This window comes from Aphidius gifuensis, linkage group LG2 (assembly GCF_014905175.1).
Source record: "Aphidius gifuensis isolate YNYX2018 linkage group LG2, ASM1490517v1, whole genome shotgun sequence".
Lineage (NCBI taxonomy): Eukaryota > Metazoa > Arthropoda > Insecta > Hymenoptera > Braconidae > Aphidius > Aphidius gifuensis.
In genome coordinates this window covers 28666194-28691762 of record NC_057789.1, presented here as the reverse complement: position 1 = coordinate 28691762, position 25569 = coordinate 28666194, and the positions used below count along the sequence as shown (strand labels likewise).

The 25569-nt window shown below is 26.2% G+C and overlaps 10 protein-coding genes and 1 pseudogene across 10 annotated transcripts; 5 read left to right on the top strand and 6 right to left on the bottom strand.

Moving 5' to 3' along the window:
• The window catches only part of LOC122850177, a 40096-nt pseudogene extending 23849 nt beyond the window's left edge, over positions 1-16247 (bottom strand).
• LOC122850204 (MAPK regulated corepressor interacting protein 2-like) lies at positions 75-1902 on the top strand. Its single transcript, XM_044149287.1, has 5 exons — positions 75-281; positions 408-501; positions 653-771; positions 859-957; positions 1043-1902. Exons 1-5 carry the CDS (start codon positions 230-232, stop codon positions 1111-1113), a joined length of 435 nt encoding a protein of 144 aa, XP_044005222.1. The 5' UTR covers positions 75-229; the 3' UTR covers positions 1114-1902.
• On the top strand, positions 1996-4772 carry LOC122850130 (folliculin). Its single transcript, XM_044149159.1, has 6 exons — positions 1996-2874; positions 2939-3044; positions 3110-3387; positions 3466-3824; positions 3891-4125; positions 4253-4772. The coding sequence occupies exons 1-6, from the start codon at positions 2552-2554 to the stop codon at positions 4392-4394; spliced, it is 1443 nt and encodes a 480-aa protein (XP_044005094.1). The 5' UTR covers positions 1996-2551; the 3' UTR covers positions 4395-4772.
• LOC122850194 (receptor expression-enhancing protein 5-like) lies at positions 3890-5915 on the bottom strand. The gene is made up of 4 exons (XM_044149273.1): positions 5669-5915; positions 5312-5544; positions 4847-4982; positions 3890-4771 (listed from the first exon to the last, which is right to left on the bottom strand). The coding sequence occupies exons 1-4, from the start codon at positions 5793-5795 to the stop codon at positions 4731-4733; spliced, it is 537 nt and encodes a 178-aa protein (XP_044005208.1). The 5' UTR covers positions 5796-5915; the 3' UTR covers positions 3890-4730.
• On the bottom strand, positions 6298-9556 carry LOC122850092 (armadillo repeat-containing protein gudu). Its single transcript, XM_044149104.1, has 7 exons — positions 9092-9556; positions 8506-8796; positions 8184-8432; positions 7601-8122; positions 7127-7531; positions 6704-7041; positions 6298-6619 (listed from the first exon to the last, which is right to left on the bottom strand). Exons 1-7 carry the CDS (start codon positions 9461-9463, stop codon positions 6586-6588), a joined length of 2211 nt encoding a protein of 736 aa, XP_044005039.1. The 5' UTR covers positions 9464-9556; the 3' UTR covers positions 6298-6585.
• LOC122850165 (nudix hydrolase 6) lies at positions 11100-25318 on the top strand. The gene is made up of 5 exons (XM_044149237.1): positions 11100-11307; positions 11677-11982; positions 12103-12305; positions 12376-12508; positions 25065-25318. The coding sequence occupies exons 1-5, from the start codon at positions 11118-11120 to the stop codon at positions 25115-25117; spliced, it is 885 nt and encodes a 294-aa protein (XP_044005172.1). The 5' UTR covers positions 11100-11117; the 3' UTR covers positions 25118-25318.
• On the bottom strand, positions 12996-13900 carry LOC122850176 (histone H1-like). The gene has a single exon (XM_044149251.1). The coding sequence runs from the start codon at positions 13829-13831 to the stop codon at positions 13130-13132; it is 702 nt and encodes a 233-aa protein (XP_044005186.1). The 5' UTR covers positions 13832-13900; the 3' UTR covers positions 12996-13129.
• Positions 14754-15479, bottom strand: LOC122850192 (histone H1-like). The gene has a single exon (XM_044149272.1). The coding sequence runs from the start codon at positions 15351-15353 to the stop codon at positions 14808-14810; it is 546 nt and encodes a 181-aa protein (XP_044005207.1). The 5' UTR covers positions 15354-15479; the 3' UTR covers positions 14754-14807.
• On the top strand, positions 16519-16965 carry LOC122850222 (histone H3). The gene has a single exon (XM_044149303.1). It carries the CDS (start codon positions 16555-16557, stop codon positions 16963-16965), a length of 411 nt encoding a protein of 136 aa, XP_044005238.1. The 5' UTR covers positions 16519-16554.
• LOC122850208 (histone H2A-like) lies at positions 17698-18116 on the bottom strand. Its single transcript, XM_044149292.1, has one exon. The coding sequence runs from the start codon at positions 18073-18075 to the stop codon at positions 17698-17700; it is 378 nt and encodes a 125-aa protein (XP_044005227.1). The 5' UTR covers positions 18076-18116.
• On the top strand, positions 18563-19128 carry LOC122850213 (histone H2B). Its single transcript, XM_044149297.1, has one exon. It carries the CDS (start codon positions 18585-18587, stop codon positions 18957-18959), a length of 375 nt encoding a protein of 124 aa, XP_044005232.1. The 5' UTR covers positions 18563-18584; the 3' UTR covers positions 18960-19128.
• Positions 25319-25569: the final 251 nt, after the last annotated feature.

Here is a 25569-nt window from a genome sequence, read left to right as displayed (position 1 = left end):
ACAAAAAAAAGAAGAATCTTTCTAAATGTTAGTATCTATACATATATTAAAAGCAAACATTGTTAAAGCTTCGGCGAACACCACACTCGTGGTTGATCACTTCTAGAATCAAGTCACATTGCGTCAGCTTCGTATTTTCACAGTAAATTCATTAATAATAAATTAATTGTTTAAAAAATATATTAATTTAATTATTTAAAATAAATAATAATAAATTAAATTACATAAAATGTATACAGTGTCAAAAGGACCAAGTAAAATTGTTGCTAAAACAAGAAGAGGTAAAATTTTTTTTTATTTTTAAAATAAAACAAGTTTATAATTAATCAAGCATGGTTTTTAAAATTGTTATGTATGGTCAGTGTTATCAATTAAAATATTAATTAAATGTATTATTAATGTTTAAGGGATTAATCAAAATTTAGAAAGACTTGATACAACAAGGGATTCATCTAAAAAAAATGATTCAACAGAGGACACCAACAATGACGAAATATCCCGGTAAAATATTAAATTTTTTTCTACAAACATAACCTAAATTTTTAAAAATTTTATTTTAATTAATTGAATGATTAATTAATTATTGAATGATTTATTATAATGCTGTTAATTATGTGTTGAGAATAATTTTTATTGTAATATTTTTTTATAGTCTTGCACAAAAACCTGTGTTTAATGTCAATGGAAAAAATAAGTTTGTATCACAGAGACACAGAACACAAGAAGTTATTACACCACAACATGAGGAACTTATAAAATACGTTCATGAATGTGAGTTTATTAAATTTTTTATAATAATTAATATTATTGTTTATTTATTTATGATATTTATTTATTTATTTTGTATTTTTAATTCAGCATGGAGTGAGGTTGAAGATAGTGCTAGAGCTTCTGAGGAAACTAATTCTACAGAAGCTGTTTATTACAATGATGGTGAACCAAATGATGTTCTTCAAGGTAATTAATTTATAAAATTAAATATATTATTGATTAGATATATAGCTGTTTATTTTTGTTAATAATTAATTATTTTTATTTATAGATTTTAAACCATTTGACTTGGAATCTTGGTGGGGTAAAAGATTGTTCAACAATATTACAAAATCACTTTGAGATATTATGAAATATTTTTGATATTATTCGTTAGCCATGAAGAATGATCAAAAAAAAAATTTAATAATTAAATTTTTACAGTTATAATGAGAGGAAATATATATATTAATGCAGCTAGCAATAAAAAAAAATTAACAAATGAGCCATTTATAATTGCTGAATAAAAAATGAGCACAAAATTATTTTTTTTTTTAATTTTTTTTTTTTTAAATTAAAAAAAATGTAGATTTTGATTCACCATTTGAGTTTTTTTTTTTTTTTTATTCTTTTTTTGTTCGGTTTAAGTTTGTTGAATAATAATATACATTGCAAATTTTTTTTTTTTAAATAGTTAAATTAAATATTAAATGGTTTATAAAATGAGAATGAAGAAATAACTTAATAAGAAAATTCAGGTAATTTTCTAATACTTGTCTTCAATTGTTCAAATTTACAAGAAAAAAAATTATTAGAAATTAGTATAACATTGTAGACTGAATATTTTTAAGTGTTGTTATACATCGTTGATCAAACTAACTGAATTATTATTAACAAACTATTATTGTTTACTATTTTCTTTTTTTTTTCTTTTTAATTGTTGCAATTATAAATTTTGTTTTTGTTGTTATATATAAAAAAAAAAAAAAAAAATTGTTTATCAAGATTGTCATTATTACACCTGATGCAATATGTATATATATTTTTTTTTTTTTTTGCTTTTTCTATTGATTATTGATCGACAAAAAAAAAAAAAAAAAAAAAGTCCAAGTTGTTATATTGAATAAAAGTTATCTTTGTACGCTCTAAAATGAATTTTTATATTATTCAAAATTACGTAATTTATTTTCAGATTATATATTTATTCAAAGGAAATGATTATTTTTAATTAATGTAAATTTAATTGATACAAAATCAATACAACGATAAAATTATTACAATTTATCAGCAATGTTTATTTATATTTTTCGTATTTTTAACTATAAAATTAATATTTTAATTCAATTTTCGTAAAGTTTTAAATTTACAGTCACATTCGACGTCATCATCATCATCATAATCATCAAATTGTATAATTTTATTAGCGGGTTGAGGGGGTTTATCAAAATAAATAAAAAAAAAAAACAACAGCTGTATTATACCTATAGTTTGATGAATAATTTTATAGGTTAGAATGATCAAAGTTAATAATAAAAATAAAAAAATAATTAATCCCAGGTAAACGAGTAAATAAAACAACCAAAAAAAAAAAATAAAACATTCAAACAAAATGTTTAGTCCATTATCTACTAAGTTAAATATCATAAATGAATTTTAAAAATAAAAAAAAACAAACAAACCAAAATGTTTTTGCAAAAATGATTATTGTAAAAAAAAAAATACTGACCTGTGATGTGTATATGCAAAATTAAATAATCCTGATGAAAATAGAAAAATAAAAATTGAAATATATACAACAGTTATGAACGCAGTTATTGCGATGTGTACATTTTGCGAAATGCATGGTCCCAAGGTCATATTTTCAACACAAACATATCGTAAATTTGATGAAAAAGAACCAAAAAAAAAACAACATTTTTATGGTCCACAAGAATTAATAAATAGCAATAGTAATAATATAAATAATAAAACAACAATACTGCCAACAAATAATTGTGATGGTTGTGAAAATTTTGGTAATATAAAATATTTAAGTAATGAACATGAAAGTAGAACATCATTTATATCATCAAGACAACCATTGGCTGAAGATATTGCCAATTTATTAAGTCATGCATGTATCAGGTATAATTTAATATTAATAATAAAAGCTGGTTAATTATTTATCATGTTATATTAATTTTATCAGAAGTCTAAGCTGTGAACTTCATCTTGGTAAAAATGGAGTATGTTATTTTGGTGATGAAAATCGTGGTCATGTTCTAAGTCATTTTTTCACCCTCAAAGATGCCCAGGTAATGTTGCTAAAATAATGTAAAAGTATTTTATAAATTATTAATTAATTATTATCTTAAAAAAGGCCAGAGGTATACGAAGATCTTGTAGTTTTATTGTATTCATGAAAGATAAACAATTTTTATTAAATATGTGGCCATTTTTTGTTGATAATCTCAATCAAATAATACAAGAATTACAAGAATTTGCTGAACGTAAATATAATGCTGATGAAGCTATTAATCCACAAAGATCTGCTAGATTATCAACAGCAAATGATGGAAGAATTTGTAGTCGTGAAACTGGTGGAGGTATGCCAAGAGGTCTATCAGAAATAACTAATGAAAAACATGTGTTTGTTAGGTATTCAAAAGAAAAGCCAAATTAATTTAAATAAATTATTTTCTATGTAAAAAACAATATTAATTATATCTTTTTTAGAATTCACATGTGGCTTGTATGGATATTAAGTACTGGTGCAAAACATTTTACCGAATCATATCCAAAAAATGAATTATTAATGATACATCAAGATTTTATTGATAGTCCAGAATTTATAAATATATCAAAAATTAAAACATCAGTAACAATATTACGTGAATTATCATGTAAATTAACAATTGAAAAATTTAGAAAAATGTTATATGCATGTTTAACTGGTACACAAATGGTTGTAAGAGGTACTGATGATAAAAAAATTGAAATACTTTATGCATTAAGTTCATTGGTACCAAGATCATGCAGGAGAATCATCATTAATTCACCAGAATTTCGTAATATAAATGAATGCAATTTTCTTGGTAAATAATTTTTTTAATTCTAATAATTATCTGGTTAAATTTTAATTGAAAAAATCCATTCCCCAGGTGTTGATACATCAGTAGCTGTACCAGTATCATGTCAAGATATTTGTAGACTTGATATTATACCAGAACAAAATGATAAAAAAAATTTTAAAACACATGTATTAAAATGGACTGGACAATTACCATCAAAATTACCAACATTATTAGTTAAATTGGAAAAATATATATTTAATAATAAACTTGATGACAGTGTTTTAAAGGCACAATTTATTGCCCTTCAAGAAGAATGGGCCAAGTATGATATTAATTATCTTATTAATTATAAACATTCCATTTTGTTGTTTTTTTTTTTTCATTAAATTTTTATATCTTACACGATCATTTAATTGGTTAAATAAATTTTAAATATTATTGAATTTTAGTATCGCTAAAATTGTGCATTCAATGCGAGGAAGAGGTCACAGGGGTGATCTTGGTGGATTGATCATCAGTCTTGGAGCTGGTAAACATGACCTCAAATTACTCGATTCATGGTCCCTAGGTCTTCCATCAAATCCAGCATAATTTATTACTTTTTTCTTAAGTAATAAAATTGTTTTTTTTTTTTCTTTCAATTTTAATGGTTTTTTTATTATTACTATTTTTTGTAATTATTTATTTATCAATTTTTTTTTGGGGATGTTTGAAGATATATTTATTTTTTGTGCTTTGAATAATAGAAATAATTTTAAATGGAAAAAAAATATATATGTATATATTAAAGCTGAGTTGAATTTAAATTGAAAATCGAAATTAGTTTTTTTTTTTTTTTTTTATGTTGAAAATGTATCCCCAATGATTATAATATTTTTTTTTTTTTCAAAAATATTGAGCTACTTTTTTTTTTGCAGTTGATTTTTATTAATCTTGTTTTGTGAGTGCATCTGCAGCAGCTCTGACAGCTAAAATATAAAAAATTTAAATTGTTTTCATTTTAATTTAATTTAATTTTATTTGATAATAAAAATTCAACTCACCAGCATCCTTGGCATTTGCTACAAATCTTTCAAGATCTGGTTGATATTTGATGAATTTTGGTCGAATAAAACGATGATACAAAACAAGTGAACCATTGTAATCAACTGGTGCCATCAACCAGACGTAGAAGAGACACTAAAATTAAATTAAAAATAAATTAATTAACATCAAACAATATTCAAACTAAAACAACTTCAACTTTGATGAGTCATCACCAATCACCAGTTAAAAAAAATAAATAATACTAGAATTTTCCATCGATTATAAAATATCAATTGACATAAATAAATAAATATAAATAAATTATATTTTATCATGAACAAAGAAAATGATAAATAAATTTTTTAACATGTCAGTCAAAAGATATAATTAATCAATCATTTTCTTATCATGAAATGTTAATGGATGCTCATTAAAATTTAATATAATCATAAAAAAAAAAATATAAAATATAATTCAATTACCTTCAAAAGCCAATAAACTGGAAACCAAGATACAATAAAATCAGCAAAAAATTCAACAATGGTAAACAATGCAAATACAACCCAATATGTAAGCCATTTGGTATCATCATCCTTAGCTTTGGTTTCAAGTGCTTTCATTGAGCAATAAGCTGGATAAAAAAATCCAATAATATTACATACCAATTGTTGACCAATTCCAAATACAAGATACAATGCAATAAAACCAATTGCAGCTGTAATTTAATACAAAAAACAAAATTAATATTATTATTTAATTTTATAAGGAAAAAAAATGTGTACAAAGGTCAAAATTAGACGCCCATATATAACCTTAAAAAAAGAGATATATCTTTTTACCTAGAAAAACGTAGAATCTATCAATTCCAGTTTTTGTTTCAGCCAAGGCAAATAATTTTGTCCAGGGTTTAGACTCATCTTTCAATGCTTTTTCCAGGGTATCTTTAATTGCGACAATTCTTGCCATTGTGATAATTTTATTATATATTTATATTTTCAATTTTTAGTTTATCCTTTTTTTTTTTTTTTCCTTCAAGACTGACTTCAGACAGAACACTTTGGAGAATCACAATTTACACACACGCAAATCAACAAAGTTGTGTGAGAAAAAAACTGCATCAGCTGAATAAAAAAAAAAAAAATTTACACACACAGGCAAACATAATTGTTTAAAAAATGCAGCAGTAATTAATTAAAATTATAATTTTTCAAAGCAATTTTAATGTCGATACAGTATTGAATAAGTATAATTATATTTTATTATTTTTTTTTTGCTACAAGCTACTATAAATAATTAATAAATAAAAAAAAAAATAAATGCATTTTTTTAGTGGCGGGAATAATACTTGTCGCCATTTTAAAATTTAAAATAAGATTATTAAATTTTATTTGTTATTGATGATAAAAATGATAAATAATTTATAAATAATTTTTAAATAATATTGTATGGAAAATTTTGATAATTAATATGTTTAATTTTTTGTATTTATGATATGTTTATTTTGTGATTATTTTTATTTTGAAAAGATAATATTGAGTAAATTATTTTCTCACAGGTGGAGATGATTAGTGGGCTTTAGTATATATATATCATGAAATTTACAAAATTTTGTTTGTCAGAAAATGAAGAAAATTTTACACTTGATTTTCCATGATTACCACAGTTTTTAACTGAGGGACGTAATTCTGATTCTGGCTTGATTAAAATTTTGTTTTTTTTTTTTTTTTTGCAAATTTTTTATGTAAAATAATTTTATTTAAGCATGATAATTTATTTCTTCAAGAGTATTACTGTAATTGCAATAAATAATTCAAAATTAAAATTAAAAAGAAAACTGATAAAATAAATAAAAATTAATGAGAAAAATAATTTACATTTCACCAAAATGCATTTTTTCAGCAGTCAATGCAAGTTTTCTAATATTTCTAATAGTCGTTGCTGCAGCAATTTGTACTTCTGGATCATCTGAACCAACAAGTTCAAGTACATGTTTAATAACACCACACGTATGCATTGTAATACAATTTAATGGCTCTTTACTTAAATGATAAAATGCAATAGAAACACCCTTAAGTACATTTTTATTTTTACTATTTGCATAGCTAACAAGTGGTGCAACTGCATTCAGTCTCCCAAATTCATAATTATTATTTTCCCATTCACAACAAAATGCAATTGCTAATGTTAAATTTGCCCTCAAATTTTCATCTTCCTATAAAAAAAAAGGAAAGAAAAACTTATCATCCAAATAACATTTACATGAGTTAAAATAAAAATATATAATTTTTTGTATTTACAGTATTAACAAGATCAGCAAGTTTTTTAACAACTCCATGATCAGTTAAAATACCAAGATTTTCTGAATCAACAGCAATTGCAGCAATTGTCGCACAAACAGCAGCTAATACATCATTATCATGACTTTCAAGTAATGATACTGTTAATTCAAGACCACCAACAAATGCACGTACCATTTCTGATGAATCTTTTGCATTTTTAATACAAGGAACAAGTGCTAAACATGCATTTTTTTTAACAATATTACTTGGATGTTTTAATAATGACCAAACAAGTCTAACACCATCAAGTGAATGTGTTGAATCATTTATAATATCCATACATTGTTCATCTTCAGCACATTCTTTAATAACAAGAGGAAGATTTTCCAACAGTGGCTCATATGTTGCACTCAGCAGCCTAATCTAAATGACAAAATAAATAAAATTATAAAAAACAATTTGATGGTTTATTTAAATGCAAAAAGTATTTACTAATTTTGGTAGACCATTGTTGTTTCTCAATACATGTCGATTTGTTGGATCAACACAACACTCAGCCAATGCACCAACAACATTTGTCAACACATCATCATCTTCATTCTCTTCAAGTAGTGGTATCAATGATAATACCAATTCATTTTGATTAAATCTTTGTACATTTTCTGGACTTATTGCACATTTCCATATTGCACCAGTAACAGCTGCTAAAAGTTTTTTATTTTCTTTAACTTTATTATTTTGTAACAATCTACAAAGTGGATCTAGACCACCAGATTGTCTAACCATATCTCTTGTTAATTTATTTGATGAACATTTAAATATTGCTAATGCACAATTTTCTTGTAATTTTATTATTTCATTATTTTCATTTGATTTTTTATTATTACCATCATCATCATTGTCATTTGGCTTTTGATTTGTGTCATTTTTTTTTTCCAACATTTCACTGTTTTGTAAATGTTTTATTATCTCATTTATTATTTCCATTTGTTCAAATGCCAGACGAAATACATTCTGTAAATTTAATTAATTTTTAGATATATATTTTTGAGAATTTATTAGTTGAATTGTTTACCAAGTCAGCACATTGTTGTACTGCACCCATGATTGGAATGATTAATTTAATATGTGATGATTTTAAAAATCTACTCATAAAAAAAACAACACCGTGTTTTCTAAGTTGCTCTTTTATTTTTGGACTACTACTTAATGCATCAACGACTTTAGCACATGCTATTGCAACTGAAATATGTTGTTGTTCTGATTCATTAAGTTGATCAGGATTTTTATGTAAAATATTATCAGGAACATCCATCGCATCAAGCTGTAAATCAAATAATATTTATTTAAAAAATTATATTAATTTTTTTTTAATTTATATATTATATTCTTTTTACAATTAGAGCAATTCCAGATCTAATTCTAATTTGTTTTCTTGCTTTTCTCATTTTAGCAACATTTGCCATTGTTTCAGCTGCTAGAATTTTCACATCTCTTGCTTGTTGTTTTAACATTTTAATTAGAGGTGAAACTATTCCAAGATCAATTAAATATTTACGTGTTTCATAACAATTTCCTAATCTTGCTAATACTGCCAATGATCCTAGCTGACATTTTATATCTTTTGTTTCAAGAAGATTAACTAATACTTCAAGTCCTCCCATTTCTCTTATTGCACGTTGAATTTGCTAAAATAGAAAAATTAATTAAATCAATTTTTAATTATCTAAAAAATGTTTTAAATAAATTTTTATATAAAGAAAATACAAAATATTCATTAACTAATTAATAAACTATTTAATTTTTTTATTTACGTATTTATTTCCAAGAAAATGTGTATATTATTTTAATAAAAATTAACTAAACAATTAGAAAATTTAAAAATACAAAAAATAATATTTTTTATTCAACTGAAGTGATAAAAAAAATAGGTAAAATAATTATTGCGTTCTACTTATTGATAGATAGTAAAATAATAATTACCCGACTATCAAGTTGATAATTTTTTAGTAAACATAATGCAACAGTTGTTGCTGTTTGGTTACCAGCTTTAGTATATTTAATAAGTTTTTGTAATTGCCAAAATTCTGATGGTAATTCTGGTGTTTCATCATTGACAAATCTTGTTTCATCTTCACTCTCTGATTCTGGCTCATCATCTGAACTTTCTTCTTCAGCAGTTTCATCAATAAATCTATGATGAGGACCACCACCACCACCACCATTCTCTGAACCATCATTTTTAATTTTCATAACAACTGATCCATTATTTGATGATATTTTATCTTTACTTATTTTTGTTTTTTTATTATTTTTATTATTATTATTATTATTATTCAATGAGCTAGTTGACATTTTCTGTTTTCCCAACTTTCCCTGATAAAATTTAGTAGTACATGTAGCGTACCCGTAACTTCAATTAAATTCTATATATAATTTGCCAATGTTATTGATTAAACAATAGAACTTTGTAACTTTGGAAACTCAATAAATATATTTTTTCTTTTTAAAAAAAACATTTAATTAAAATGTCAATTATTAAAAATAAAAAATTTTTTATATTTATCATTGTTTTTATGTATTTTCAAATATTATTTATCGTTATTTATTATCATAGACAAGAAAAAATTTATAATATAAATAAGGTAAATAAAAAAAAAAATTATAATTAATTACCAAAAATTAATGAAACTTATTTTATAATTTACAGAAAAATTCTGTCAATAAAATTAACCAAAATAATTTAATTATTTATAAAAAAAAACCGAGTAATACAAATAAGCCATTAATTTTAATTTGGAAATATGGAAAAAGTCTTGAAAATCGACACATAAATCGTTTCGATAATTTAAAAAGGTAAATTGTGTTGAAAAAAAAATAAGCTTAAAAAAAAAAATTAAAAATATATTTATCAATCAACAGATATTCGCCTTTTGATAATTGTTCAGTTGAGTGTGACATGACATATGATTCATCAAGAATTGAGCAGTCTGATGCAGTATTATTTCATCTTCATAAAATGACAAGACTTGATGCAATTGAAGTGTCATTTCTATCAAAAACAAAACGTAGAAATAATAAACAATTATGGGTTTTTCTAACAGATGAATCACCACTTCATACAAAAATCTGGCCAGAGTATAAAAATCTATTCAACTGGTCAATGACATACAGATCCAACAGTGATGTGCCAGTACCATATGGCAGAACAATCCCCAAAAAATATAATCCATCAATGACAAACAAATCAATATCTAAAAATATAAATAATAAAAAAAAATTGGTAGCAATTATGGGAAGTAATTGCTCAACGAAAAATTCGAAAAGATGGCTTTACGTTAGAAATATATTAAATATATTATCGAAATTAAATGATACCAATAATCAACTAAATATTATTGGCAATTGTTTAAATGGTAATAAAAAATTATGTCCAGGTCATTTTAAAAAAGATTGTAAATATTTAAATGACTATAAATTTTATTTATCATTTGAAAATTCAAATTGTGATGAATATTTAACTGAAAAAATATATTGGAATGCATATGATAAATATTCAGTGCCAATTATAATGGGACCAACAAAAGAAAATTGTCGAAATTTACTTCCACCATATTCATACATACATGTTAATGATTTTAATACAGAAAATGATTTAATTAATTATATAATTTATTTAAATAATAATTATGATAAATATATTGAGTATCATTTATGGAGATATTACTATGATGTTGTTAATGAACATGGTTATTTTGGTTCTTCATCAAAACATTATTGTCATTTGTGTCAAGCAATTATTTCTAATGATAAAACAAAGACAAAAGTTTATAATAATATTGAAGAATTTTTGAATAAAAATCAGTGTGTTTATTAATATTTATTTTATCAATTTAGTGTTGATTATGATTTGTGATATCTAGGTCTAGACATTGACACACATTTAAACATGCTGATGATGATGATACATGTACATGTTTGTTATTTATGTTTGTGTGTGAGTTTAGGAATGGCTGGTGTGTTTTGTAGAGCTTTGTCATTGACGTATTATCATTCGTTACGTATTAAAATTTGTAAAATGAGCTCACAAACAATTGTTGCTAAAGAATTTTTTGGCAAAACTGATCATCATTGTGGTGTACATATTGACTCAACCAGGGAACCATGTGATGTCAATAATATTGTCACCTGTTTACGAGGTATTTAATAAATTTAATTGTTTATTTTTTTTTTTTTTTTGACTAGTATTTTTAGCTGGTTGTTTAGCTTGTCAACAGATGTCGTTTATAAAATGACGATTAAATAGATTTCTCACAAAAAAATACTTGTTTTCTCTCCCCACCCTCTTTTAATAAATAATAATAATAATAATGAATTTATAATTGTTTATTTAACATTATCAAGATAATAATTATTTAAAAAAAAAAAAAAAAAAATTCTATTACAATTTGTTTAAATAATAAAAATACAAAAATTAATATTTTAAATTTTTTTTATGAAAAAAATTAATGATTTATGTTTTGTTATTATTGTAATTAATTAATAAATGTTTTTATTTTTTTTTTTAGCATCATTAGAAAAATGGAAAATGAAAAATATAAAAACAGTATGGTTTAAAATTGAACGTAATAATTCTGACTGGATACCACATTTGATAAATGAAGGTTTTTATTTTCATCATGCTAAAAAAAATTTTGTAACATTATATCATTTATTGGATTCAAATTATGATATACCACCATATGCACATACAAATATTGGAGTTGGTGCATTTGTATTAAATGAATTGACAAATGAAATTCTTGTTATTAAAGAAAAACATTCAAGTTTACCAGTAAGTCGATGGAAATTACCTGGTGGATATGTTGAACCAGGTTTGTCATTTCAATTTTATTTATTTATTATTATTTAATTAATAATAATTAATATTTATTTGTTAATTATTATTTTTTAAATCCTCAGATAGCTGGTTAATGTATTTTTATATTTTACAGGTGAAAATATAATGGAAGCAGCTGAAAGAGAATTACTTGAAGAAACTGGAATATCTGGAAAATTTAAATCACTTGTTGGATTTCGTCATGCTCATAATTATGCATTTGGTTGCAGTGATATTTACATGGTAGCAAGATTAAGTCCAGTTACATTTGATATTAAAAAATGTGATAAAGAAATATCTGAATGTGTTTGGATGAAGGTAATTACCATCAATATTATTCAAATGAAAATTATAAGCTAATTATTTTTGTTGTTTTTTATAATTACAGCTGGAAGAGTATGCAAATAATCCAGATGTTTATGAACAAAATCGCCTCATTGCTAGAAAAATGATGGAGTATATTAAAAAAAATTTAGAAATTGGTTTGGTCAATGCTCGAAGAGTCAATTCAACAGAGCCAGTTTGGATTTATTTGATCAATGATCAAAATGATCCAACACCAACAAGCCTATAATGTTATTTATATTTTTTTTTTCTTCTAGTTAATTAATTATTACTTTTTTTTTGTTTTGCTGTAAAAATGTATAGAAAGTTTTTTGTTGTAAGCTGATATTTTTTATGTCAAATATAACAACGCACACAGTGATTCCAATAGTTTATTTTTAACGAAAAAAAAATATTCAATTTAATGTTAAAATTGCTGATTTTTCTTGATTGGAAAATTGATTAAATAAAAAAAATGATGAAATAATATGAACATAAATTTTATTTTACCTAGTTCGTGATGTTGGATCACCAGGTTCATGTAAAATAAATTAAAAATTTTAAATAACTAAATTGTTTTCTAATTTAAAAAGAAATAAAATTATAAAAATTATTTTTCATTATGAAAATAAAAAGCCAAATCAATAATTAAAAATAAAAAAAAAAAAAAAAAATTGCCTCGAGTCTCAATTAACTAATTAATGCAATTAAATTTTGTACCTATTAAAAATAAGAAAAGAAATTAAATAATTTTTTTAAACGTTTGAAAAATTTGCTGGCCCTGAAAAGGGCCGATTGAATTTTTTTTTTATGATGATTTATTTTTTTGCTGGTGCCTTTTTTGGTGATGCCTTTGTTGCTAATTTGGCTGGTACAGCTTTTTTTGGTTTTGGTGATTTTGGTTTGGCAGTTGGAGCTTTAGTTGCTTTTTTGGCTTTTGGACTTTTAGAAACCTTTGGTTTGACAACCTTGGCTTCAACAGCTTTCTTCTCAGCAGCTGGTTTTTTAGCAGCAACTGGCTTCTTTGGTGAAGTGACCTTTTTGGCGATGGCCTTGGCTGTTTCAGTCTTTTTAGCTGCGGCTGGTTTCTTGCCAACTGTTGCCTTCTTAGGTGATGCTGGTTTTTTGGCAACTTTTGGTTTAGCTTCAGCTTTAACTGGTTTCTTAGCTGGAGCAAGTTTAAAAGATCCAGATGCACCTTTGCCCTTGGTTTGTACAAGATCACCAGATACAACAGCTGATTTGAGATACTTCTTGATGAACTGAGCGTGTTTCTCGGTGTCAAGCTTGTAATTGGCAGCCATGTACTTCTTGATGGCTTGAAGTGATGATCCATTGCGTTCAGCAAGAGCCTTGACAGCAGCTTGTACCATATCAGCAGTGCTTGGATGAGCCTTTGGTACCTTTGGTGCTTTTGGTGACTTGGCCTTTGATGCTTTGACAGCAGCAGTCTTCTTCACAACTTCTGCTTTTGCTGGAGAAGCAACTTCTGGTACTGGTGATGCAACTTTATCAGTCATGATGATGATGATTTTTTTTTTTTACTTTTTACTTGTAATAATACGAATATTATAGAACGTAGCGCTGTACGGTGAGAATTAGAGACGAAAAAGTTATTGATTTTCGGTTTCGTAAACAAGCGCGGACCGTGCAGAGGACAAGCAGTGCTTCGAGCATATCATTCCTTCAGCTCATTTTAAAATCGACATCAACAATCTACACTATTTAATTTATAACTCATAAAGTTATCAATATTTATTAATAATTTTTTTTTTAATTTAAAGCTTAATGTTTTGTTAATAATTTAAATCAATTTTAGAAATTTTTTTTTTTATCAACAACGTGGAATTTGACGATGAGTGAGAGAAGAATATTTGCCAGGATCATCGTTACAACATTTATCCAATTATTACAACAATATAAATTATTTAAACAAATTAAAAAGTTTAAATAATAATTGACTAATCTATAAACTTAATTTTAAAAGTATTTTAATAATTTTTTTTCAGTTAAAAATATGAAAATAATGAGCTTTTCCAAGACACTGTGTGAGCAGAATCAATGGTATCTTGACTAATTTTTATAACAGTATAAATAATTAAATAACCTTATAAATAAATTAAATAATAATTATTTTTGAAATAATTAATTTAAGAAAATTATATTACTTTCTAGATATTTTTTTTTTAATTATAAACTATTATTTTTGTTGCAATTGGCACAAGAAGAGCTATATAAAAATCCAAATTAAACTTGCACATGCGTATGTAATTATTACAACAATAAAAAAACGAATAAAACAATTTAATTTCTCTTGTTTTTTTAATTCTAATTGTTTATCAATTTATATATTAATTATTGATAAAAAAATATACATGTTAATGGGAAAAAATATCAAAGAAATTCATAGTTTAAATTAATTGTAGCCCTGAAAAGGGCCGATTGGTTTTTGATTTTGATTTTTTTTTTTTATCAATAAATTAAAATTTATTGAATTTAATTACGAAGTGCATGTCCTTTGGAAGCCACTGTTTTTCTGGGTTTTGGTAACATCTTACAAACACGTTGTTGTTGTTTTGTAGCCAATGTTTTTTCTTTTGAAATAATTTTTGATGTTGTCTTTTTTTTTTCATCTGGCTTTTTATGTGATGGTGTCTTTGATGCCAATATTTTTCCAGTTATTTTTGATCTTTTAGCAAGCTTGAATGATCCCATGGCACCATGTCCTTTTGTCTGAATCAAGTCACCATTGCTGACAGCTTGTTTCAAGTATTTTTTGATGTACAATCCATGCTTGGTGTTGGCATCAAAATTGTAGGCGTTGGCTATGTATTTTTTGATAGCCTGGAGTGAAGATCCATGATGATTGTCGGCCTGTGTTGCCATAATGGCATAGTTGACCATGTATTCAATTGTTGGATGATGATGATGAGAAGGATGAATCACTGCATCAGTCTTCTTGGTGATTGGTGGTGTTATCGGTGGAAGACTGACAACTGGTTCTGGTGTTGATAACGATGCTGTTGCCGTATCTTCAACCATGTTTTTTATTTTTGTGTAATTGTTTTTTTTTTTGTATTTATTTTTCAATGTATATTTTTTGCTACGGAAAACCAAGTGACCCTGATACTAAAGCCTGAGCGAAGACTATAGAGAGAACGAAGGAATTCATTGCATCAACTGCGTAGAATAATTTTACAGAGAGGGTTCGTATTGCGTCGTATAGTTTTTGATAGTCGAAACTCGCAATATCAATACCCGGCGTATCGAGTACATCGACATTCGACTTTATATACCAATATCGAATGTTTTAATGTACTAAAAATTAAAAATTTCCACGTAGACAATAGAGATTTCGGTAATATTAGATGAATTTTTTTTTTTGGCTAGATAAATTCATAGTTTAGAAATATTCAATGGTCCTCGTTGGTGATTGTACCGGAAAATGCATAACAATCAAATGCAGTTGCACTTCGATTAGTTTTCGATAAAAGATAAGTACATGTAATATGATATTGATAATTTTTTATGCATGTATTGAAATTCAAGATATTCATTGTTTTAATTAATTGATGGCCCTGAAAAGGGCCGATTTGTTTTGTTAGCTGGTCACGTTTGTTGAAATTAACCTCCGAATCCATAAAGAGTACGTCCTTGACGTTTCAATGCATAGACAACGTCCATGGCAGTGACTGTCTTTCTCTTGGCATGCTCAGTGTATGTGACTGCATCACGGATGACGTTTTCTAGGAAAACCTTGAGAACACCACGTGTCTCTTCATAGATTAATCCAGAGATTCGTTTAACACCACCACGACGAGCCAAACGACGGATAGCTGGCTTGGTGATACCTTGGATGTTATCACGTAATACTTTACGATGACGTTTTGCGCCTCCTTTTCCAAGTCCCTTGCCTCCTTTACCACGGCCAGTCATGTTGAATAGTAAATGTGTTAACTGTTTGACGAACAAGTCGAAACTGATACGCAGAACCCAAAAAATTTCGGTTTTATGGACTTTTTCGTGCATATTTTACCCTCACTTTTTAGCTCTGAGCCAATGAAAAAAAAATGTTCTTACAATTTCCAGTCAACGGCCAATAGAAAAATTGTGCTCTCCCGTTTTTCATCTGACAACCAATGAGCGTACAGCACACCAGCGCTCCAGAGTTGACAAAACTGTGGCCCGAAACTGCGATAATCGCATTTCACTTGTGTTCGTCAACCAAGCAACAACATTCGACATGGCTCGTACCAAGCAAACCGCTCGTAAATCAACTGGAGGCAAGGCTCCACGTAAACAACTCGCCACCAAGGCAGCTCGTAAGAGTGCACCAGCAACTGGAGGTGTTAAGAAACCACATCGTTATCGTCCAGGAACAGTTGCACTTCGTGAAATCCGTCGTTACCAAAAAAGTACTGAGCTTTTGATCCGCAAGTTGCCATTCCAGCGTCTTGTTCGTGAAATTGCTCAGGACTTCAAGACCGACTTGAGATTCCAGTCATCAGCTGTCATGGCACTCCAGGAAGCCAGTGAAGCATATCTTGTTGGTCTCTTTGAAGACACCAACTTGTGTGCAATCCACGCCAAACGTGTTACCATCATGCCCAAGGACATCCAGTTGGCTCGTCGTATCAGAGGAGAACGTGCTTAAATCACTACACAACAACAAAACAAATCGGCCCTTTTCAGGGCCATAAATTAATCAAACTTGAAAACATCCTTCATTTCTATCAAATCTTGATAATAAACAATGCAACGACACAGCAAAGTTACTCAACAATTGTGTACAACTCGAGCATTTTCAAGCTGTCAATGCATCATTTACGTAATAACGCTTATCTAGTTAAAATATTAAAAAAAAAAATTTTTACATTACAACATTAAATATTTTACATAATTTGATTTGGTCTGTGCCAAATTTGGAATGTCTGTGAATTTAATAGTTATTTAAAACAATATTAAAATAACATTATTTATTTAACAATGCAAAAAGGAAGTAAAAGATCGTTGAGGACGTTTTTTTTTTCCAATTGAACATCTGTTGAATACAAGGAAAAAAAAATCAATACTTTTGCTCTGTAACAAGTCTGGTTTTTCTATGCATCTTTTGTTTTTTTTTAATTGTTCAATTTATTTTTTATTTACCGGCAATATTGTTTATTGTAAAATGATCTAAAAAGATTAGAGAGATGTTTTTTTTTTTTTTTTGTTGCTTGAGCACTTTTTATTTGTGACGAATAAGTACTACATATTTATTTAATTAATAACTAATATTTTTTTTACTACAGTAATGAATTAATTTAAAGAGTATATTCATAGTTTGAAATATTTGATGGCCCTGAAAAGGGCCGATTGGTTTTTTTTTTGTTGAAGTCGTTGTTGCTTAAGCACTGCTTTTTTCAGTCTTTTTTGGCAAGAGGACAGCTTGAATGTTTGGCAAGACACCACCTTGTGCAATTGTAACACCGGAGAGAAGTTTATTCAACTCTTCGTCATTACGTATTGCCAATTGAAGATGACGTGGAATGATTCTTGTCTTCTTGTTGTCACGGGCGGCATTACCTGCCAACTCGAGAACTTCAGCAGCCAAGTATTCCATGACAGCTGCCAAGTAGACTGGTGCACCAGCACCAACACGTTCAGCGTAATTGCCCTTGCGAAGAAGACGATGAATACGTCCAACTGGGAATTGAAGTCCAGCACGATTTGAACGTGTCTTTGACTTTCCCTTTGATTTGCCTCCTTTGCCACGGCCAGACATGATGTAATGCGAGTTGGTTGAAGAAGCTTGTAGAAAACGATACACACGACGTGTACAGCGGTCTGAATGAGAATAAAAAAAATGAGGCCTGACAGATACGTATTTATGCTCTTTCGAGGGGCGACTGCGCTCCAATCACATTGCGTCTGAGAAATTTTGTCCAATCACACGAGTCAAACAAGCAATAATCATGTTTCCTTGTCTAAGTAAAGCATTAAATTGTAAAGAGCGCACCATTCACGTGAGAGAACAGAGCATTTGTAAGAATTGACGCAACGTGATTGGTGCGCTGTTTACAATTTTATTGAAGCAAACAAGGAAAAAAAAAAAAAAAACTGGCAACAGCGCCACAATCATGATGCGTGTAACCTCTGAACTGTCATATTTGCTCGTTCTGTCACGCTATTGGTGCGCAACCCAACCAAAAAAGTGTATATATAGGTTGCTCCAGACATCGAAAAAAAATTCCAACTTTGACTCTCGTCGAGTAAACATCGTTCTCTGTCATCATGCCACCAAAAGCAAGCGGTAAAGCTGTCAAAAAAGCCGGCAAGGCTCAAAAAAACATCACCAAGACTGACAAGTCCAAGAGAAGGAAGAAGAGGAAGGAATCTTACGCAATTTACATCTACAAGGTGTTGAAGCAAGTTCATCCTGATACTGGTGTCTCATCAAAAGCCATGAGTATCATGAACAGCTTCGTCAACGATATCTTTGAGCGTATTGCAGCTGAAGCATCCCGATTGGCTCACTACAACAAGAGATCCACCATCACCTCACGGGAAATTCAAACAGCTGTTCGTCTTCTTCTTCCTGGTGAACTTGCCAAGCATGCTGTCAGTGAAGGTACCAAAGCCGTCACCAAGTACACCAGCTCCAAGTAATCAGTCAGCAACAAAAAATATAAACCAATCGGCCCTTTTCAGGGCCATAAAATTTTTATAACTTTGAATACTTTTCCTTTCACTCGATAATTATTTATAAACAAATTGACAATTAATTAATTTCAATTAAAAAAAATAAATATTTCATTTTATTTAAATAGGTGTCAGATTGTGCTGATATGTAAAATGACACCATGCTGAAATTTGATAGTACATTAGATAAGAAATTAATTCAATTGCAACATACCAGTAGATTAAATTTGTAACAATTTTAGTTTGTTATAAATAATATCTTTTTATTGATATCATTTATTATAAAAAATTAAAAATAGTAAATAGATTTCTTAATAAAATTTATTTAAAGTGTCAGTAAAAACAAATTGAATAATATTTTAATATAAAATAAAAAAAGATAATTATCTAAATCTTATTAATGATATGATCCAGACAACCAAATTGTCTCAACTCGATCAGCATATCTCCAAATTCATCTGATAATTTATCACCGCCAGCATTGAAATATTTATCAACACATGACTCATCATCCAAATTAATATCATCCGGTAGATTATAATCCGAAGGTTTCAAATATCCTCGTAAATAAGGCACTAAAAAAATAGCAATAACAAAGCCAAATATTGCATTACGTTTATATTCCTTCAACAATGACTCATAAGAATAAAAATCCACTTTACAATTATTTTCCTCTTCAAGATATTCAATCAAAGCTTCATGATAAGCTTTAAAAATTTCGTCAAAACGATTAACTCTGTCCTTATTTTTACAGCTCAAAAATAATAGAGTTGATAAATCAACAGCTGGTGATGAATAACTCAACATTCCAAAGTCAATAATAACACATTTCAAATGGCCATTAATTTTTTTATAAAAAATATTATGAGCAGCATAATCACCATGACACAATACTGATAGATCATTTCTTCTATTGATAGTATCAATCATAATATTTTCGTATGAATTTTTTAAATATTGCTCCATCATGTCACAAAATTCTTCATCATAATTTTTTTGACGTAAATTTTTAATTGGTCGATTCATATAATAGTGTAGGAATTTATCATGCCATCCATTTTTAAAAAATCTTGGCTCTTTAATTTGATTAATTATTGAATAAAATTTATTTGGATTACTTAGCTTCATTTTATAACTTTTACCATGAAATCTTGATAATTCTTTGACACCAGATATCACATATTCAAATGGAATATTTATTATTTCATCACAAAATTTATAGCCACGATTTGTTATATTTTCCATGACAATTGCTGTATCATTTGTATTATTTTTATCAACATAAGCATAATAACATCTTGGAAAATTATCACCAGCATCAATAAATTCCTGATAAAAAATTTTTTCATTGTTGAATAATTGATTTATTTGGAGACCATTAAATACTGGATTATTTGGTGGTTTTTTAACAACAATATTTATTAAATTATTGTCATTTAAAAATTTTAATTCAACAAAATATATATCAGATAAATATGTTGCTGTTTTATTTGGTAATTTAATGATGATTTTTTTAATTTTATTATCACTTGTAATTTTTGGAATCACTTTTTTTATTAGCCAATTTTTATCCATGTTGATAATTTATTTTTTTTTATTGTTAATTATTTTATTAACTAATTGAATTGATATTTTTTTTTTTTTTTTTAAGAGAATAAATTATATTTATTTTTTAAAGTGTACGTGTTGGTTGTTCGTGACCGAGTTGAAGACTGGTTGTCGTTAATCGTTATCAAGTTGCTTGAATATAAAATTTCTGTATGTTATCGTTTTTTTATTATTTAAATTCCAGGAAGTTTATGACCAGAAAGTATTTTTTTATTTCACTATTATTGTTATTAATAACCTAAAGTTAATTTTAAAAATTTATAGACATTGTTGTTAACGATAAATTATTTTTTAATTAAATAATAAATATTAATTTGATTGTTTTTTTATCAAAATTAAAAATAAGACAGTTTAATTCTGGAAAGATAATAAACAAATTTTTAGGCTCAACAATGATGAATTTAAAGAAATTTGATAAATAAATATTATATTTATTGTATAGTATAAAAAAATAAACAATAAAAGTAATTGTTAAATAAATTAAAAAAGAAATATATTTTTATTTCATTTATTTAATTTTTCCAGTTAAACAATTTTATATTTTTCCCGCCTAATAAAAACAACATGCCTGAATTTTAACATCATCTTGTTGAATTTTTTTATTAATTAAAATATATGAAATATAAAAATCTTGATAGAAATGATACTGAAAAAGGTAATTATAAAAATAAGTATTGTATAATGATTTTTTCTCTGTCTGTATTTTTTTTTTTTTTTTTAGATGATTTTTTTTACATTTATTTATTGAATTAATATATTTAAACGCAATAATTTTTTTTTTTTGAATGGCAATAAAATTAATATTTATTCTTAAATTTAAATATATTTACATAGTGGTTATATTGTTAAAATTTAAAGTGAATCGAGTATTAGATTAAAAATTATTAGTCAGTCATCAAGCTATATATTATAATAGCTTAAGAATTATCTAATTTTTTATTTTGTTGCATACCTTTTTTTTAACATACTCAACTGTTAAATATTCATATTCAATTGGTGTGTTGGGCATGTCAACTTCACATGAAATGATTACTTTCAATTTCTTTTTACGATTTCTTGTTATTTCATCTGCTTTTTTTATAAATTCAGAAGTTACACTTGTGTTCTTAACGCGAAAGTAGTACATATCTGGTGAATTTTCAAGAACTTTAATGGCTGATTCGTTTGAAACTTTTTTGCTGAATGGTAAGGCCAATAAGAGCATATTTTTTAGCAATTTAATTGAAGAGTCAGTGACGTTATTATTATACCCCATAAAATCAAGTGTTCCTAAATAATTCATCTTTGATATTGCTACTACACCAGCATCTGTTATCCATCTACATTCTATTTGTAGTGTGTGTAATTGGCTCATTTGATTGGCAACATTATATAAAAAATCATCAGTAACTCGGATTGTTCTCACATCTAATCTCTTTTTATCTTTATAAATGTTTTTTAAGCTCATTCTATTTTCACGATATTTATACTCGTCTTTATAACATAACAGTTTGGGATTTATCAACGTAAAATAATCGTCTAAACTTTTGAGAAAGTTTATACCAGCAAATTGAACTTTTTCCAAGACCTTTAATTCAGATATCACCTGCAAAACAAATAATTCATAAGTACCTATATATGCAAAAGAAGAAATAATATTTTTGCTTTTTTTTTTTTTTGCAATAGATATGAAGTTAAACTTACTCGAGTAAATTCTTCTGGAAATATAGCGTCGTTTTTCATGCACCCAGACCAATTTGATAAATTTAATTCAGTCAATGTATCAGCAACATTTAACAATGAATTGATTAAAGTAACAGGTAAATATGTACCAGGACTTAAAAAACATTGAAATATAATTTTTAATACTTTTAGTTTAGAAAGACCTGTAAATGCATTATCTAATATTTCATCTTCAATATATTTAATTCTTATTCGTAGTTTCACGAGATTTGGACAATATTCATTGATAACTGGAACTATGTTACAATGACTATATGCTGTCAAGTCTAATTCCGTTAAATAACGACCACATTTATTAAGCAATGATTTTAAAAAATTGTATTGTCCATAGACTATTGGATAATTTTTAAATAAATAATTTGAATTCTTATCATCATTTTCCCAATGAGTTAATTCAATTTTTTTCACATTAAACCACGAATAATCATCAAGGACTCTTTTCCAGTGTTTGCATACTAAAAAATAAATAAATTGTCATTAGTAAATAATTTTTTTAAATTAAATAATTTATTTTATGTGTTAATATTAACATACCCGATGCAATTTTTGGCCTTTCACATGCTGGAAGATACATGAATATTTCAGCCAGGCAATAATCATTAACATGGTCAATTGGTATTCCATTGTGACAGTTTATCTAAAAAAAATAATTAATATATTTATATATAATATCTTTATTTACTATTATTAATTATTTAAATTTAACGCGGCTATTTCAATCTACAGTATAGGCAACACTTTATATTTATTATTAATTAATTCAAGTTTATTAAATATTATTTTATTATTGTGTTAGAAATAAAAATAATCCAATATTTTTAATTCAAAAAGAATAGAGTATACTGCAGTTATTTTAAACTTACCTCATTTATCTTGCCGAAGAAACGGGCTAAAAGCAGACTCGTAATTTCAAATTTTTTAGCAAAATTTTTTTCCCACTCTTTTTTATTATTTATTTCGTTAGAAAAACGTGTTAAAAGCAGACTCGTAACTTTACATCTTTTTGCGAAGTTTATTTCCCACTCTGATTCGCGTAATCTTTTAGATTGAGTCATGTTTATAAAATTTCGGTTTAATATTTTTTTATTTCACTGTATTATATATGCTATATATATATTAAAAAAGATCTAGCTTTTTTATTTAAACTATTTCGCACTACGAACTTACGTGTTGACTGCTATCGACTGATTGACGTTTTGATGATTGTGACCATTGTGACTTTATATCGAGCGGCATATTTTTTATGTGATAAAAAAATAAGTGTTACACATTGGCCGTTGTGTCATAGTTCTAGCCAATCAGTATTCTCCATTACCTGTAGTCGACAAAAGCGCCATTTACTGCGACAGAAGTCAGAACTATGACACGATCGAATTGATTGTAATTTTATTTTTTAATAATCATTAATAATAACTAACTAAAAAATTAATTGCTATAACTAATAAATATTTATTTTATTATTTTAATTTTTTTAGTTTTAGAAAGAAATAGTTTAGTAGAAACAGTTTTATATTTTTCCGCCTAAAAAAAATCAGCATGTCTGAATTGTTGTTGTTGTTTTTATTATTATGTTTACATTTATTTGACAGTTGGTGATGACAGTTGATAAAAAAATAAACAACAACAAAAAATATAGTTAACAATAAATACTAAAAAAATAATATTTATAGAATAAATTTGTGTTTAAAAATCAATAAAGGAAAAAAAATACAAAATGAATCATCACGATATTTTTTAACAGCTAGAAAAATATAAAAATGGTTAACTTAATATCAACTCATGTTTAAATAATAAACATTATCCAATTATTTATAATTTAAGTTGCAGATAAAAAATTTGACTTGTCAGAAGACAATGTCAAAATTAAAAAAATATGTGAAAATTTTAATGACATGTCAGTAAACAATCAACATTTACACACTTTTATTTCTATTAAATAATTTCAGTGTTCATGTGTTATTAAAAAATTTTTATATATTTATAAGATAATTTTTTTTCTATAACAATTAATTGTTATTCTGTTAAAAGCAGAATATAAAAATATTTACTTGATGATTTTTAGTTTTTCTAAAATTGTGAATTTCAAATCAAGATAATAAATAAAAAATAACAAAAACAAATTATGTAAATTTATTATTTAATGCTCAATGTCAAAACAATCATAAGTATAATTGTTTTTAAATTTATTCATCAATCATCATATGAATTATTGTCCATTAGCTAATTTGAAATTAATAAAAAAAATTATTAATGTCTATAAAAAATTATGTAAATTTTTAATTTTTTATTATTGATTTAATTTGTTTATTTATTAGAAAACGAAATAACAATAGAATAAAATTTATCTGCATGTAAAACATTATTATTTTTAATAAAAATATAACTTGTAATATTTATTTATCAATATTAGTTCTACCAGGCCATTTGTTTCTTGCTTCAACATCCAGCCAAAATCCTCCTTCAGCATTCATTGCAAAACTTTTTTTACTGAGTTGAAGTGGCATTATCATTTTCTCAGCAGGTTTTAATTTGCATTTTGCAATGAGATGAACAATCAAAACTTTTGTTTCCAACAATGCAAAACGATTTCCAATACACATTCTTGGACCAACTCCAAATGGCTGATGAATCAAAAAATTAAAATTAAAAAAACAAATTATAAATATCAATATAAAAATAATAAAATATAAAATTTAGAAATTGGTTTGGTCCATGCTCGAAGAGTCAATTCAACAGAGCCAGTTTGGATTTATTTGATCAATGATCAAAATGATCCAACACCAACAAGCCTATAATGTTATTTATATTTTTTTTTTCTTCTAGTTAATTAATTATTTTTTTTTTTTGTTATGCTGTAAAAATGTATAGAAAGTTTTTTGTTGTAAGCTGATATTTTTTATGTCAAATATAACAACGCACACAGTGATTCCAATAGTTTATTTTTAACGAAAAAAAAATATTCAATTGCTGATTTTTCTTCATTGGAAAATTGATTAAATAAAAAAAATGATGAAATAATATGACAATAAATTTTATTTTACCTAGTTCGTGATGTTGGATCACCAGGTTCATGTAAAATAAATTAAAAATTTTAAATAACTAAATTGTTTTCTAATTTAAAAGGAAATAAAATTATTTTTCATCATGAAAATAAAAAGCCAAATCAACAATTAAAAATAGAAAAAAAAAAAAAAAAAAATTGCCTCGAGTCTCAATTAACTAATTAATGCAATTAAATTTTGTACCT

Coding starts and splice junctions, on each gene's coding strand:
- LOC122850165 (XM_044149237.1), top strand. CDS start 11,118: ATGGCTGGTGTGTTTTGTAGAGCTTTGTCATTGACGTATTATCATTCG. Junction 11,308..11,676: donor TATTGTCACCTGTTTACGAG/GTATTTAATAAA, acceptor TTTTTTTTTTAG/CATCATTAGAAAAATGGAAA. Junction 12,509..25,064: donor AGTCAATTCAACAGAGCCAG/TTTGGATTTATT, acceptor CAACAGAGCCAG/TTTGGATTTATTTGATCAAT.
- LOC122850130 (XM_044149159.1), top strand. CDS start 2,552: ATGAACGCAGTTATTGCGATGTGTACATTTTGCGAAATGCATGGTCCC. Junction 2,875..2,938: donor TTAAGTCATGCATGTATCAG/GTATAATTTAAT, acceptor TAATTTTATCAG/AAGTCTAAGCTGTGAACTTC. Junction 3,045..3,109: donor TCACCCTCAAAGATGCCCAG/GTAATGTTGCTA, acceptor ATCTTAAAAAAG/GCCAGAGGTATACGAAGATC.
- LOC122850092 (XM_044149104.1), bottom strand. CDS start 9,463: ATGTCAACTAGCTCATTGAATAATAATAATAATAATAATAAAAATAAT. Junction 8,123..8,183: donor TACAACAATGTGCTGACTTG/GTAAACAATTCA, acceptor TTAAATTTACAG/AATGTATTTCGTCTGGCATT. Junction 7,042..7,126: donor TTGCTGATCTTGTTAATACT/GTAAATACAAAA, acceptor TTTTTTTTATAG/GAAGATGAAAATTTGAGGGC.
- LOC122850208 (XM_044149292.1), bottom strand. CDS start 18,075: ATGTCTGGCCGTGGCAAAGGAGGCAAATCAAAGGGAAAGTCAAAGACA.
- LOC122850213 (XM_044149297.1), top strand. CDS start 18,585: ATGCCACCAAAAGCAAGCGGTAAAGCTGTCAAAAAAGCCGGCAAGGCT.
- LOC122850222 (XM_044149303.1), top strand. CDS start 16,555: ATGGCTCGTACCAAGCAAACCGCTCGTAAATCAACTGGAGGCAAGGCT.
- LOC122850204 (XM_044149287.1), top strand. CDS start 230: ATGTATACAGTGTCAAAAGGACCAAGTAAAATTGTTGCTAAAACAAGA. Junction 502..652: donor AACAATGACGAAATATCCCG/GTAAAATATTAA, acceptor ATTTTTTTATAG/TCTTGCACAAAAACCTGTGT. Junction 772..858: donor TATAAAATACGTTCATGAAT/GTGAGTTTATTA, acceptor TTTTTAATTCAG/CATGGAGTGAGGTTGAAGAT.
- LOC122850176 (XM_044149251.1), bottom strand. CDS start 13,831: ATGACTGATAAAGTTGCATCACCAGTACCAGAAGTTGCTTCTCCAGCA.
- LOC122850194 (XM_044149273.1), bottom strand. CDS start 5,795: ATGGCAAGAATTGTCGCAATTAAAGATACCCTGGAAAAAGCATTGAAA. Junction 5,545..5,668: donor TAGATTCTACGTTTTTCTAG/GTAAAAAGATAT, acceptor ATTAAATTACAG/CTGCAATTGGTTTTATTGCA. Junction 4,772..4,846: donor AGCAAATGCCAAGGATGCTG/GTGAGTTGAATT, acceptor TTTATATTTTAG/CTGTCAGAGCTGCTGCAGAT.
- LOC122850192 (XM_044149272.1), bottom strand. CDS start 15,353: ATGGTTGAAGATACGGCAACAGCATCGTTATCAACACCAGAACCAGTT.